Consider the following 15944-nt stretch of genomic DNA (forward strand, 5'->3'; position numbering starts at 1 on the left):
ATATATACATATATAAAAATAAATACCCAACCAATATGGGAATGATCAGTTTAGACAAGGAGATGCAATCTTTAAGCGGAAACCACATGGTATTGATAAGCTAACCAATATTTTGTGGCTGACATTCCATTCGTGCTGATAAAGAAAATTCACTTTTGTATGTGTGCTTTTTATTCTGCTGTGTTTTAAGATGATCAGATAGAGGTTAACATTAAATGATGTCCTTAGGTATGAGCAGACCATTTATTTACCTTTGCTGACCGTTGTAAAGAGCATCAACAGGATAATGTATTCGTGTAGTAAACTCCAGCTTTTCAAAGATTCCATATGGTATAATCTAAAAAAAAGTCTTAAAGGCTCATTCTTCAGCATGTGAGAGCCCATGTATTCAACCTGCCTTCACGTAACTCCCTTGTCTTTCTCTGAAATGTCAGACAAAGTTTCATGTTCCCTAGACTATGAGCTGCAGCAAAAACCACGTGTCAGGGGCGGGGGGGAGGTTTATGTTTGGCATACTGGCAGAAAAAAGTGAAAGTCTTTGAAGTGTTTTTTTTCTTCTTTTAAAGTTACTTCGCCTACAATTGTTGCAGGTTCCATATCACTGTACATCTGTCTGTGTTTCTATGTCTGTCACTAACTGATCTTTGGTCACATGAAGATGGATTTTTTTTGTGAGTTAAATTTCAAGTTATAGGGTTTCACCTTCCCAAATTCAAAAGCACTCTGAGTTGGATGGAGGTTAATGAAAGGGGTTTCCCATCTTTTGTTTTTCTTAATCTGTTGACAAAATAGAGATGCCAGCATTACAACTATTTGAAATGTTCTACCCAGTGTTGGTCCTGCCAATGATCATTCTCCCCATTATCCCTCTTCCTAAATCCTCATTTATTCCCCCATTTCCCATTCAAAGTTCCAGTTTCCAGAGAGGGGCGAAAGGACGTGGAAGAACACAAGCTCAAAAGATAGTTTCAGCTAATTGAATTGGGATTTGAGCATGTGTATTGTTGGCTGAAACTACTGTATCTTTCGAGCTTGATTTTGTCTTATCATAGACCCCTGAGGATCCTTTGCCCTTATCCAGTGCTCCTCTTGTACAGAAGTCAACTTTTCAAGATAAAAGCGCAAGTCATGTTGTATGAAACTGAAACGTTGTGTAAATAGGAAACGGGGAAAGGAATGAGGAAGTAAGAAGAGGGAAAATGCGTGAGAAAGATTGACTGTTGGACCAACGCAAGCTAAGATAGTTTTAAAATAGTTTCACAATGATGGCATCCCAATTTAGTAACAAACTACAGCACATCATTTAGATAAATATATTTTCAAAAACATTACATCAAATGAAGATAATAATTTTTATGAAGGGATCACTCACTGTCCTTCAAAACACACAGAGAATCAACATTCCACTCTGCATTCTAAAAATTGTATTTATTGCTTTCAGAAAGCCAAATATTATGCTTTTTATGGTCATCGAACTCCATGAAAGAAACATAATCAACTGTCATTTTGTCCTACTATCACAAACTTTCTAGTTAGCTAAAGCCTGATATGTCACAGAACTTCATTGTTGTCAAGAGTATTTTAAATTAATCCCACACATACACCACCCTGCTGCTGTAAATACTCAGAGCACATGTGTCAAACTCAAGGCCCAGGGGCCAAATCAGGCCCTTGGTGGATTTAATTTCGGCCCGCAGGATAATTTCTAATTACTATTAGATCTGGCCCGCCGGTATATTGCACGCACACCATCACTCAATCCTGAGGATTTCCTCAGCTCAGAGCCTGACCCCAAACATTGATGAACTTGCACCCTAGATGAGATACCAAGTGTCTCGCTTGAATTAGCATCACAGAGAAGCACACTGAGTTTCAATGGATGTTTCTATCTGCACTTTTTTTCTTGCGACAGCAGGGCATGTTTGGAAGCTGTTGTTGGCCTGTGGAAAAATGTAATCATAAGAAATGTCTCTGAAAAGCTGCAGATAGAGCCATAATAAAATGAATGCAACAGATTATGTAATGTTGTTTTTATAGGCCATAATTTAAGCTTTGTTAGTTCCAAGTTTAATATGTGCAATAAGTTCATTTCAATACGTTTTGCAATAAACATTGAACCAGTACAGCCCTCGACTAGTACCGATTTTTATATTTTGGCCCACTGTGTATTTGAGTTTGACACCCCTGCTGCACAAAAGCATGGAATGTGAATTATTCCTACACTCAATATGGACCCATACAAATATTATGTACGTATCTTGTGCAAAAAATACAGTTAACTGCTCTTTATATGCAATTACTTTGCTTTTTCAAGAATTTAAACTATAACTAATTGTTGTAAAATATGTATGTGTAAATGTCAAATTTTGAGCAATAATACGTTACATTTACCATACATAAGAAATGTTCAATGCACAGAGGAAAGGATTATTTCGCTTTATACGGTTCTCTTTGCAATCTGGCAACTGGTAGCTACATTTTTATAGAGGTGGATGCCCTACACATGTCAGTAACACATCAAAATGAAATAAAAAGAGAAAATCCAGGCAGATGCACATGTTCCCCTTCTGCTACAAACTCCTTGGACTAACTACCTTCTTCCATCCTGATGGTCTGCATGCAGCTCACTTAGTGGCGGATATAGAAACGCAGACACATTACAGTAGGTGTCTCTGAACTCTGTTGCTGTAGTTTCCAGAGTCTCCTTCCGTTTGTCTTTGATGTAGATTCTGCAACAATTGTTGGCAAATTATTTTAAAAGAAGGTAAAGAAATTACAAAATTGGTTTGAAATGTCATCACTTTCAGGATAACTGTTGTGTGTGTCTGCAAGTGTGTCAAACCCAAACCTCCCCCCGCCCCTGACACTTGTGGTTTTTGCTGCTGCTCATATAACATGAGGGACGTGAAACTTTGTCTGACATTTCTGAGAAAGACAAGTGAGTTACATTAAAGCAGGTTGAATACATGGGCTCCCACACGCAGCAGAATGAGCCTACGAGACTTTTGACACAACATCATGGAAACTTTGAAACACTGGAGTTTACTACATGAATGCATTGTTGTGAGCTTGCTCTTTACAGCGGTCGGCAAAGGTAGATACGTGCTATTTATCTTGTCTTATCTTCCTTTAGTTAAGTGACTTAATGATAGCATTTACTGTTAACCTTTTATCTGATCATATAAAAAGAAGACAGTGCAATGTTTTAGTCACACATATGAAAGTGAAAATCCTTAATCAATAAAAGTAAACTGTCACCCACAAAATGTTGGTTAGCTTATCAGCATCTGGTGGTTTCCACCAACAGATTGTATCTGCAGGGTGCTGCTCTGTGCAGCCATAGTGAAGTGCTATCATAATAGTTTTGTCAAACATGGTTATACACATATTGTTGGGTTAGTTCTATTATAGGATGTACAAACTAAAATATAATTCCTCAGTTTTTAACTTGACTTCTCAGTTTGACAGATCAACCTTAAGGGAGGAAGAGGTTCAGAGTTTAGACAAATTGCCAAACCTCTAACCTTGTCTGCATAGTGCAATAAAAAGAGCCTCACAGTATACCTGAAATAACAGGAGACAATACATTTGGAGTATCAATATATTAGGTTAAATAAAATAAGAAAACAGCCTATGTTTTTTTTCTAGACTCAGTAATATAAATGTTAAAATGAATAAATGAGATCATTTGAAATGTGTCTCTCCTGAGGGTCAGCATGTGACGCTCCTTCCAGTCCTGAGTGCTTCAGAAGAACCGCTGAAGCTCCCGATTACAGGTGTGAATGGAGCACGAACAACACCACTGAGAGCAATGTGAAATTTGATCTTTACATTGAGTGAGTATTGTTCTTTGTTTGAGCTGCAATATTTTAAAATGGTGACAGCATCGCAACCAAAAATTGTCCAAGGTGACCTTTTGTTATTATTGTGTGAATACGTATTGATCTGGCAAATAAAAGATAGTTAATAAACACCAATCCATCCTCTCCATATTGTCTCGAAAATAAACCCCTCAAAGGCAACAGACTTCTGCAAACTTATGACATTTGTCTCACCTTTGGTCAAGCTTTGACACCGCTCTACTGAAAAAAAGAGGCAACAGTTGGGAGACGCTTAGCTTAGTGTAAATATTGGAACAGTGGGTAACAGGTAGCCTGCCTCTGTTTAAAAGTATATCAAATACAGTTCAAACAAATAATATGTATCACATGTGAATTGATGAGTCTTTGAGGGACTGGAAGGTGGATGTTGTTACCTTTAGACAAAACAAGTCTAGCTGTATTATCGTAAAACTGGAGTGCAAAACTTTTGTCTCCCCCCTCCTCACAGTCAGTACTGATCACTGTTTCGGACATCAGCTGGGATGATGGTGGAAGCTTTGGAGGAAAATCCCAGTTTCCAAGTAAAGTTTCTGGAGTGAATACTCAAGAAATAAAATAAACTCTGCGTTTAGAGAAAGTATTAAAGTAAAAAATAGTTTGATGTCAAGGGCTTCATTAAATGTATCTTCTAACTCTGAGGACATGTGGGATGTATTTATGTCGTTTTCAATTAACTAGATCTATATGTTTACCCACAGTGAAGTAAGAGTCAGGAACATTGCAAGGACCTGGTTTGAGATCAACGAGAAACCATTTCAACGACTTAAAAATCGTTCTGTCAAGATTTGGGTTGAAGCTCACATAGGAAACTCCAGATGCGCGTCCACCAAGAGGTCTGTTGTGCTCTCACACACAGGTACTGGAAGATCCTCTTATTTCACCCAACAACATGAGAGTTTAAAACACTGTTATTGCCGCTATTGCTATTGATAAAGTACAAACGTTTATATGAATAATTGTAAAAAACAAAAATCACAAAACACTTATTTTTGCTTTTCCTCAACAGTAAAGTATGAAGCTCCAAAAGATATTTCCATGTCCTGGTTAAAAAACAACCTCAGCTTGAGCTGGACGCCATCAGAGGAGCATCCAGCTGCAGCAGAAATCCTGTTACGCAGAGATGCAAACCGCACAGATTCATGGGGAAAAGTAAGGAAGATTTTATTTCCAAAGTGTAATACAACTGAAGTTGTTGCTAATCAATTCATTTAACTTATTAACCGTATTGCTATTACAGATAACAACAAATACCACTAGTGACACTTCAATGCGTGAGTTGTCTCTTAAATCTTTAAACAGGCTCAGTCAAACATTGATGTCACTCAGAAGAAATTGTGCATTTCCTGAGGATTATATTCTGTGTCCTAATATGAACAAGTGTGTGTTTACAGCAGCACAGCAGTGAATGTGATATTCACTCAAACTAAAATGCAGTTGCCTGGTTCATTATAAAGTAGTGTTCCACTGACACAGTGCAACAATGGAGAGCTACATGTATGTTGAAGAGGAACAGATATATCAGAGTATGGAAAAAGGTTTTGGTTTCGAGTGTTTGGTTTTATTCATTGTTAACTTTGGTCCTTTCATGTGGTTTGTTGACGATAGGAAACAAATAATATATTAAAATTAAAAGTAATGAATTAAGAGTAGAACATGTTTAAATATCCAATTCATGAAATATCTGTTTTTGTTTTAATCCAACAGACCATGTGCTTGTTGAGAATCTGTTAAAGGATACAGCTTACCAGGTTCAAATCAGATATCGGTCCACTAAGGCCCTAAACCCACTGTGGAGCGACTGGTCTCCTGTTGTGATTGTTCCTGCAGGTAAACTCCATGATTTCAAGTATTTTGCTAAAGACTTCTGATTGATAAAGTGTGTGGCTTCACAAATCACAAAGACTCACTGAGACCAGAGAAAATGTACTGATATCTGTCACTGGATAACTCAAACTCAATTATTTATCCTAGAAATATCAGTCCTCTCTACCACCCCTTAACATTACATTATCCAGGGTTACAAAGTGTGGCTAACTAACCTTAAGAAGCCATTAAGAGTTAGTCTGATTTTTATCATTTAACCTAAAAACCCAGAACAGTTTTGCTACTATTTTCCAATGACAGTTGCTCGAAGAACAACAATTTGTAACACTAACAGCGCTCCTTTCAGGACTCCCTTTCAGGAATCCCTTTCAAAGCCAATATCCCAGAATTATCTTTATGAAAAATGAAAATGGCCATTGTTAGTACTCACAGCTATCAAGCTAGCAGTGTGTGGAAGATTATGGTGACGCACAATGACACGCGCAGACAGGAAGGTTGGTTGAAGTCCTGTGACAGCCACAGATATCAGACCTTTTTGTTCTTTGTCAGAGCATTTGATCTATAAACAGCAGTCAGGTTGTTACGAGTATTTCAACACCTATAAAACACCTCCCTAAGAACATTAGGCTGCCCGCCCTAGATTTGTTTTTCAAAATGCATGCATGTTCCTTATTTGTACCTTTGTAGATGGAAACATGTGAGCAGATGCAGCCTTAAGACACTAGCCTTATTAACACTATCTTGTATTTTTATTGCAGAGCTGGAACAAAAACCTGAAGTAACCATGAATATAACCCTTTCAAATGGGACTCGAAAGGTGGCGCTAACGTGGAAGGTAAACCAGTGTCCAGAAACAACACCAATACATTCATGCTGGGTCGTGATTAGAAAAAGACATATTTACTACAGTTGTGCTTGATGTGTTGGGTGGCATGTCTCAGGTGTCTGCCTGGGGCGCCACTGGCCACATACAAATATAGGGATGCATTTAATAAAATAAAAATGCTGTGTATATTCCTGACATTATGTATGTAATACAGTAAATTCCTTATATTCGGAATGTACGCAGTTAAACTCTTTCAAAACACCATCAAAATGTTTTAATTTGACTGCAAAGAACTAAATTGAGGTTATTGTGTAAAATTAATTATATATACCATTAAGGTCCGCGTTGAACTATTAGAGTAGAATTTAAGCTTCAGGTTGTCTTGTCATTTTATAAAACAAATGTTGCCAGAGATAAACATTTCGTGACTATTTTAAAAGTTTAAAGAAAATGTTCAACCTCACTAGTTTGAATGAGTTGAAACCTGGCACATAAAACTCTCTTGACTGTTTCTAAACAGGGTTTGTTACACTTTTTCATCTTAGATGTCTCTCTTTCACCTGGTGCTGCTTTGTACCACTCACAGTTTATCATGGTGACCTTGTCCAGTGGTTCAGTTTGCGGTTTGTCTCTTCTGCTCTTTAGGAGATGCCTCATGCCGCGACGTACAGTCTGAATGAAACACAGTCTTCCCATGGCTGTACTTGTAAGAAAAGAAGAGATTATCCCATCAACACGACTGAGACTACATATATTACTTTTGTCTCGTACTCTGCCGTCAAAATCTTTGTTAACGGCAGAAACGCAGCAGGAAGTTCTCCACCAGCAATCCTACAAATACCAGCCGTACCAGCTGCAGAGTTAAAAGGTAGGCCGAAGTGTGTGTGTGTGTGTGTGTGTGTGTGTGTGTGTGTGTGTGTGTGTGTGTGTGTGTGTGTGTGTGTGTGTGTGTGTGTGAGTTTATCATGTATATCTTTCAGTTAGTCTTTAAAGCTTTTTTTTCTTTTCCCCACTGTAGTTTGTGACAACACCTTACTGAATATAAAACCAAAGAAGAAAACTTGCCCCGAGTGGTTCGAGCTTCAAGATGAAGATTTATGGCCAAGGTCTGTTTCTGATACAGACATTAAGGACTACGTTCGCTACCTGTACTTTGAACACAAATGCATTGATGGGAAACCATGGACACTTAAAATGTGCCTCTTTTATCAAAAAGAGGGCGGTAAGTGTCTTTAAATTAGATTTTAATATTCTCAGGATGATGCTGACACTGATCCAGTGCAGATCGAAGTCTAATAAAGCAGTGCTAAGTTTATTAAATAGGTTTTTCTGACCCAACTGACCCAACATTTTGACCCAACATTTTATTTTTCTCTGCAGCTCCCCTCAGAGAACCTCAGGACTTCATTGCTTTCAGTGAAACAGACACTTCTAACTTGTCTTGGAAAGCCATTCCCTCTACAGACCAGCGAGGTTTCCTCACACACTACAGCCTGTGCAGTGTGAAAGTCAGTTCACAGGATGAGCGCAAAGGTTTGAAACACCCTTTTACTCATCAGTAGATTTTTCTTTAGATTCATTTGATTATGTATTTTAAATATACTTCACCAATTGTAATACTTCTGATTGAACCACAAACATACTTACGCTTACAGAATGTGAGAAAAGGAACATTATAATATCACAGCCAAGTGTGTTTAAGTGTCAGCAGTGTGTCCCTTTCTGAACGTTTTTCAGAGTGCCATAACATATCAGCCTCAGTGATGAAATACCGGCTCGGAAACTTGACACAAGGAACGAAATACAACGTCAGCCTGGTTGGAGTGACCCGAGTAGGAGAAGGACCTGAAGCCACAGTCACTATCAACACGCTGCCAGAGAAGCCTGTGAATGGTATTAAAACTGCCTTGTATTTCTGTATTTTTAGTTACATACAGGTCACTGTAGCCGTTTTTTTACACATGTGGGAGCAAACACAATTTTCATTTTTTCCTCTTAAATTAGTGTTGTGGAGTCTCTGCCTGCTGATTCTGTTTGTTATACTCACAACAATGTGCACCTGCATCTTGAAGAGGTAGGTTAACCCTCCTGTATTATTCTACAGTTTGCCAAACTGTGCTGCTTTTGTTATTACGCGCTCTCATTTTTTAAAATGCCATAGCAGCCTTTAGGAATTTGGTTTGTTTGAACTTTTGCAATTTTCAAATCCGAAGTTTTATCTTTTTCTAAACTTTTTTTCCAACACTTAGAATCAAAGACAACATCTTCCCTGCTGTGCCGACACCTGTTATTCCAGATTTCATCCCTTATCAACCAGAGAGTCAGGTAAGAGACAGTTCTTTAACATATTTACAGCTGTTAAGCAGATGTTGACTTTTGTCTCCTTCTGAAAGCTTGACAAATTAATCTGTGGTCATTTAGTTTTTTTAGGTTTACAAGTGCCTTGGGGCAAGGTGTTTTAACATTATGCTAATGACTTACACTGATATTAAATACAACCGAGTACAACTTTATCGTCTACTGTGGTGAGAAGACCTTAGTATTTCGAAGCGTAAAAGACAGGCATGGGGAGGCAGCGGGTGTTGCTGAATGCATTATACGTTTTGATAAAACAAAGGAAAGTCCCTCATGAAACTGTAGAAAGACGATGTGAAAAAAATACCAACTGTGATGTTGACCGGAAAGCAGAACCATGATCATTTTCTCCGTCATAGTAAAGACAGGTTTCAGTAACTTAGTGTGTCAACTGCTATTGTGATCGGAAAAACTCACTCCCATTGTTCTGTGTGAACCACATAGTTTGTGTAGGTCCTGTTTGTTTATTATTTATGGCAATCAAACAGGGCAGCAAACTAAAAAAATACTTTTACACTCTTCATCAGATAATTACAGGATTTACATTTTTACATTCAACATTCCTCTGCTAATGTGAACAGGATTTTCTGGAGAGAAAGGAGGAGGTGGATGACCTGATGCTGCTCCAGCTTCATCCAGAGATAAAGTCTGTCCCTGAGGACGCAGAGGAGAGCGCTGTTCTCGCTGGAGAGTGGGAGGAAGACACCGATGAGGACGAGGACAACGAGAGATGGGATTCAAGGATGTTAGGAAGGTCCAGTGATGAGTGTCTGATCTCTGGCTCTACAGAGGAGGCACTGAGGAAATCCAGAGAAGGAGAAATGACAGATGTGGAACAGCTGGAAAATGAGATCGCCATGCTGATATACAAGAAAGGTCTGGTCTTCGATGTGAAGAGGGACTCCCTGTGAGATGAATTTAAATGATTTTACTGCCCCACAGCACAACATTGACTTATTCTGAAGACTGCATAAATATTTTACTGTGCAGAATCATCTACTTATTGGGAAAATGTTTGTTAAATGTTCATGTTTTTTTTTTTTACTGACAGCCTTTTCAATGCAAGATCTCAAATCATTGTTCAGACTTCAGATTTTTTTTCATTTTAGTTCATTTCAGATAGAGAAAATCTCAACAACCTTTGGATGAATTGCCATGAAACTTTTAAAATGCATTCTCAGAACATGATTCATACCGACATGGGTGATCTTATGACTTTTCATCTTGGGTTTCCATGAGCTCAAAATCCATACAAACGTTTGTAGATGACAAAACACCATCAAACTAATGACATCTGCACACTGCTATTCATGCTGCTTTGTATGACATTCAAATGTAATTTTTATAAAGCTCAATTATATATAGTAAAGTATAATTGAATCATTAAAAAAAACACAATTAGATATCAGCCTCTCCTTAAGAGTCTGGTCCATTGTAAGGCAGTGTAAAACGAAACCTGAGGATGCCAGTAAAGAGCCAGTGTCTTTGTTATGGCTGAGCACAACTGAGAGAATTGCCTAAAGGTGAACATGTGACAGGAAGTGGTCACACAAAACCCCAATGACCTTAAAAGAAGGTAGCTCATGCAAGGTGACACACTATTACTCATTGCCAAAGAAGCTTCTGTGGTGTTTCGATCTACCTTGTTCAAACTAGAACATGCCTTGTTTTTTTAAGAAGTGATGACAGACCAATAGCATTTACCACCACACTGCACCCTAGTTTCTCTGCAAAATAAATATTTGACCTGCTTCCTGTATTGTCAGGTGATGGCCTGCTTGCGGCGCGTGTCACTTTATTGTTTTTGATAAACACCATGTTGGGTCAAGAAAATACCATGAGCAGATACCACAGTGTATATACAGTGGACGCAAAAAAGTATTTAGTCAGCCACCAATTGTGCAAGTTCTCCCACTTAAAAAGATGAGAGAGGCCTGTAATTTTCATCCTAGGTATACCTCAACTATGAGAGACAAAATGAGGAAAAAAAAATCCAGAAAATCACATTGTCTGATTTTTAAAGAATTTATTTGCAAATTATGGTGGAAAATAAGTATTTGGTCAATAACAAAAATTAATCTCAACACTTTGTTATATACCCTTTGTTGGCAATGACAGAGATCAAACGTTTTCTGCAAGTCTTCACAAGGTTTTCACACACTGTTGCTGGTATTTTGGCCCATTCCTCCATGCAGATCTCCTCTAGAGCAGTGATGTTTTGGGGTTTTTGGGGCTTAATACAGTTAACAAGTGGAGGACAGAGGAGGCTCTTAAAGAAGAAGTTACAGGTCTGTGAGAGCCAGAAATCTTGTTTGTTTGTAGGTGACCAAATACTTATTTTACCGAGGAATTTACCAATTAATTCATTAAAAATCCTACAATGTGATTTCCTGGATTCTTTCACCCCATTCTGTCTCTCATAGTTGAACTGTACCTAGGATGAAAATGACAGGCCTCTCTCATCTTTTTAAGTGGGAGAACTTGCACAATTGGTGGCTGACTAAATACTTTTTTGCCCCACTGTACATCAGTATTTACATTGACATTAGACATTGCATATACTTGGTATTATTAATGATACTGTATAATACAGAACACTTCTATAAATGACATTTACTACAGCGCTTTCCGACAGAAAAGGTGCCACACGGGGCTTTCGTCATTGACACTTGATAGATTACATTAGTGTAAACGTATAGAATGTAGTAATAACTGAATCAGGTTCTTCCTTTGATCAATGTGTCACTGTCTTTGCAGGGTCCTATAATGTTCTGTGCCAGGCTGGCAGAGAAAGCAGTTGCACTTCTGTGTTGTGAGAAACTCCACAAAATAGGTAAAACCAGAATGAGATTTTATAGATGCATGATGGGGAAACTATTCAATGTGAGCCTGTATAGAGCTCTCCCCTGCATCCTCTTCATCTTGTTATGCTGCTTTCTTTACCCCAGGTGAGCTGGATGATCACCTGATGCCGGTGGGAAAGGAGACGGTGAAATATGAAGAGGAGCTGGACCTCCACGATGAAGAGGAGACCAGCGTACCAGGCCGGCCCGGCTCCACCAAGAGGAGGCAGTGCTACCCTAAAGCCGTAAGGAGGCTCCCTCTCTCTCATTGCACACAAATTAGCCTATCAAAGCAGAAACCGTATTTCTACTGTTCATTTCCATGTTTCTTTATGGGACAATCCCTACATTTATTTTTACTGACTTTTTGGATGAAAAATGTGTATGTCGTTATGTATTAAAAAAAAAAATGCTCATCATCTTCTACTCTGGTTTGGAAGTTGCAATTATTGAGCAGAAATGTCTAGTAAGAACTAATTCAGAATCTTTGATTTGAGCATAATAACAGATTTCTATTTCCAAATACATATTTAGATACGTGTCACTTTAAAGTGGACCGATCATGCTATATTTGAATAATATATTGTAGGGCCATACCTATATAAATCATGTCCAAACAGATCCTGCATTTTACCCATGCCTCATTTCGCTCTATTTGCTCTTTTTTAGCCCTGTTTTTGCAAGGGCTGATTCTGTGAGAAGTCTTCTTCGCTGCTTTTGTGGCAGACTACAGCGCCACCTACAGGCCTGGTATATGTACGACAGCGTCTCCAGCGCTTTCAAACGTCAATGGCCGTGGCTCCTCCTGATAGGTGGAGAGTTGCCCATATAGGCGGAGCTCCTCGTTTTTGACGTCAGAACAATTTCAAATCTGTCAGTCTGTATCAGATCCGATGCAGCCCCGTTTTTAGAGATTTGGGTATGGAGGAAAAGAGAGAGGATTGTGTTTTTCTGACACTTGGTGAGTTCCCTGACACACCGGGGACACATATTCATGTATATATCGACAGCAGGAAACAAAGTCGCTGACAGGCTGAGGCCGGGCCTGTTTGATGTTGTATGACATGCTAAAAAAAGTACTTATTGAGATCAAAAGCTCTGTTTCATAGTATTGTAGTTTAATCACAAAAAACTCAGTGATCAGACATACACATTGTTATAATAATCAAAGCAATCGTAAATCTTGCAGTCAACAAAAAAGTACAACGGCCCTGTGTCACCCTCTCTTTCACACACACCTCACGCAGGTGAACAGGATTATGAGTGCCGCCCATATCCATGTGACCCAAGCCAACCAATCAATAGTACTCAAACAAATATCTTATATTAAAACATAAAGGATTACTAAACACGTTTCATGGCTCCTACACACCAACCTCTAATTATTAGGATAGTTTACATAATAATTACTAACATTATTCAAATGGGAGACATGTGACAATTATAGCTTAGTAATCAAGTCCATGCAGTTGCAGTTCATGTAAGTAAATAAGACGACATTGTATTTTTGACCATTACAAAAACAAACTTGTTCGTCTCCGTCGGTGTTGATATGAGTCTTTGTATGAGGGAGTAGGAAAGCGCACGTTCGGCGGAGTGGAGTCCTGTGGCGTTGCTTTTTTACCGCTTGCCTCAGCTGCTGGGCACGACTGGTTGATTTATCTGAAACAGACCCTACGAGGTAGCTGAAAATCTGACAACACACCGTCGAAAACCAAAAGTTGGTGGGCCAAAGTTCTTTACTGTTTCCTACTTTTCGTGGACTGTGGCGGTTGCGCAGTTTTGATAAGTAGGACGGGCCGTCGGGGGGCCAGCGAGAGAGCGCGCCGCGCTTTGTGTGCTTGGTTACTCGGGTCAGTTATGAGATCATGGGTTGAGTGGGGTTGGGTCTGTTTCGAGGCTTGGTGTTGTTGTGTAGTTGACACTCCTTACGCATTCGGTCCGGTTGACGGAGACTGTCTTCATAAGACGCTGGGCTCCGGCGGTTGACCCCCTGGGATCAAGGATTTCCAGTCTCGAAGTCCTTATGTTCCGACGTAGCCGCTATGGTACCCGTTGTTCTGAATTGGCGCAAAGAGGCACGCATGCTGTGGTGTCACCTAAAGCCTCCCAATCATTGTCTACCTCGGGTTCGAGGTACCGGTAGGGAGGAGGTGCCGGTATGACATCAGCTTGTCGACGATGGGCGAGACATGGGTTGCTCGTGTTTTGATTCGACTGGTGTGCGTTCGGAGTGCTTCGTCTCCGCCACGTAGAGTTTATGTGGGGGTGTCTAGCCCACTTTGAAGTGCTCGATTGGGCCCAAATGTACCGAGTACCAATACTGCGGCGCTCCTCTCCTAATTGTCAACAACAAAACGGCGGCGCGCGGAGGGCAAAAAGGTGTAGTGCTGTGACCTGATATTGTAACGACTCCACAATTTTAGGACGGAGGCAAGAACCTCACCCCTGCACGCGCCTTCATAGGTTCCGTAACGAGCGAGCATTGGCTGTTGCGCTTCCTTCATACCTACATCGCCACGCTCTCGGCCAGAAAGGGGTGTGTACTTTCACAAAACGGGTGTGATAAAATTTTGGGCGAAGTTTGTCGACCAGAACTTGCATTTGGCCCGTTGCGGCAGGACGAACCATCTCACTCCGCACATCGACGCAAAAATAAGTGGCGTCAAGTTGACGGTGTCGACACGACCGGTGGTTTGTCCCTTACAATTTGACGGGACGGCGTATTTGAGGTAGTACTACACTAGGCGAAGCGTGAGCGAACTGGTAGCGAGCTGCGCGATGGGACCTCGTTGTTGTCGCATGAGCGACGTTGCGATGAGGCCGTCACGACTTCAGTCGCGTTGCGTGGGGCGCTCCTATCTGTGAGACCTTGGTCGACTGAGTGCCTGGCGGCTCCTGTCCAAGCGCGAAGAGAGTGGGGCGACTTCGTTTTCTTGGTGGGCACGACACGCTACGTCAGACGCTGGATTGGTGCAGAGAGGCAGTAACACGGGGAGTTTCGTGTACTATCTCTGTTGTCGTACCGTGGTCACGCTACTCCTGAGGAGGTGGGTAGCGGTTCGTGTTCTCTCGGTATGAGCTTCCTGAGAATGGGTCTGCGAGTCCCCTCGTTGTTGTTCAAAGACGTTCTCTGCTGTGACGTAAACCTGGGGGGCCAAGGCGCTCGGAACGGTCGGTCGATGTTACTGTCAGTCTCCCTCCTGCAACAAAGGCTTGTCCGCGACGTCAAACTTTCGGTGTGTCTACGTGCTTGGTCCACTGTATAAATTTTCATAACGAGAAAACACAGACACATTGGAAAAAAGTCTAGTGGCATGGCGCACGCGAACAAGACGGAGACAACAAAAACACTTTTTCTTCTCTATTCTACAAAAAAAAAGATGTGGAGTACCGAACGGAAACGTATCTTGGGATGCACGTTTGTCTTCCCCTTTCTCCGTGTACTGCGACTCCCTTGTTAGAGGAGGGAAGTGTTTTTCTGTCGGTGAGCGCTTCTAAGGAGAACCCCCTGGCGAGAAAGTAGATTTCTTCACGTGCAGCGTGTCCGTGTGTGTGACCATACTCCGAGCTTTAAACTGAACATGGAGGCGTTTCGCCTGGAGATAAAAATGAGAGACTGACAGGAGGAGTTCACACACCTCTCTGGTTGACGTTTCAACAATTGGGGCGCCGGGTGACGACAGGGGGTACGCGGTTTCGTATAGAGACGACGGGTCGGTGTAGTCACGGCTCACTCTCTCAGAAAAAGGTGTCGGTCCCCTATAACATTTTCGGGTTTCTAGGGTGAAGATGGGACCTTTACAACTGTACGAGTAGAAGGACTTTTTTTTTGACAGACTACCACTCTCTCTCAAACTCAACTCAATGAACGTCTTAGATAAAATAACGTCCCAGGACTCAATAGACTTCACAAGTAACAAATAAACCGTGTTTCTTTTACGTATGAGAAACAAACCATCATTGAACAAGAACAAGTTCAGACAAGTACAAAACTGTGAGCAATTTACCATGATGATATATTTTACGACATGTTAGTCTAAAATAATAAATTATTTTCTTTTTTTAAACCTCATTTTTTTTTTTTAAACATGAGAGAAAAAAACTCTACAAAAAAAAGGAAGTTATATACGCCGCTATTTATAGCATTGGGCACCTGAACAATAGCCGCATAATGGGCATGCCACTCAAAAACCATACGCAATGTAGGGATCT

The 15944-nt window shown here is 40.4% G+C and overlaps 2 protein-coding genes across 3 annotated transcripts in view; one reads left to right on the plus strand and one right to left on the minus strand.

The window, feature by feature from the left end:
- The first annotated feature begins 2915 nt into the window (after positions 1-2915).
- On the plus strand, positions 2916-10560 carry LOC104959360 (interleukin-31 receptor subunit alpha). 2 transcript variants are annotated; one of them, XM_010787234.1, is made up of 14 exons: positions 2916-3094; positions 3710-3836; positions 4580-4737; positions 4888-5030; positions 5119-5152; positions 5586-5708; positions 6464-6540; positions 7177-7399; positions 7550-7753; positions 7912-8064; positions 8269-8424; positions 8536-8605; positions 8781-8856; positions 9468-10560. In XM_010787234.1, the coding sequence occupies exons 1-14, from the start codon at positions 3019-3021 to the stop codon at positions 9795-9797; spliced, it is 1950 nt and encodes a 649-aa protein (XP_010785536.1). In that variant the 5' UTR covers positions 2916-3018; the 3' UTR covers positions 9798-10560. The 2 variants fall into 2 exon arrangements, with proteins under 2 accessions (XP_010785536.1, XP_010785538.1); XM_010787236.1 differs by having other exon boundaries at positions 3716-3836.
- Positions 10561-15226: 4666 nt separating this feature from the next.
- Positions 15227-15944, minus strand: part of LOC104959378 (CREB-regulated transcription coactivator 1-like) — a 9770-nt gene continuing 9052 nt past the window's right edge. The window contains exon 9 of the mRNA XM_010787262.1: positions 15227-15328. Coding sequence (XP_010785564.1) covers positions 15227-15328 — 102 coding nt within the window. The remainder of the gene's footprint in view (positions 15329-15944) is intronic.

This window comes from Notothenia coriiceps, unplaced genomic scaffold, assembly GCF_000735185.1.
Source record: "Notothenia coriiceps isolate Sejong01 unplaced genomic scaffold, NC01 NC01_scaffold00030214, whole genome shotgun sequence".
Lineage (NCBI taxonomy): Eukaryota > Metazoa > Chordata > Actinopteri > Perciformes > Nototheniidae > Notothenia > Notothenia coriiceps.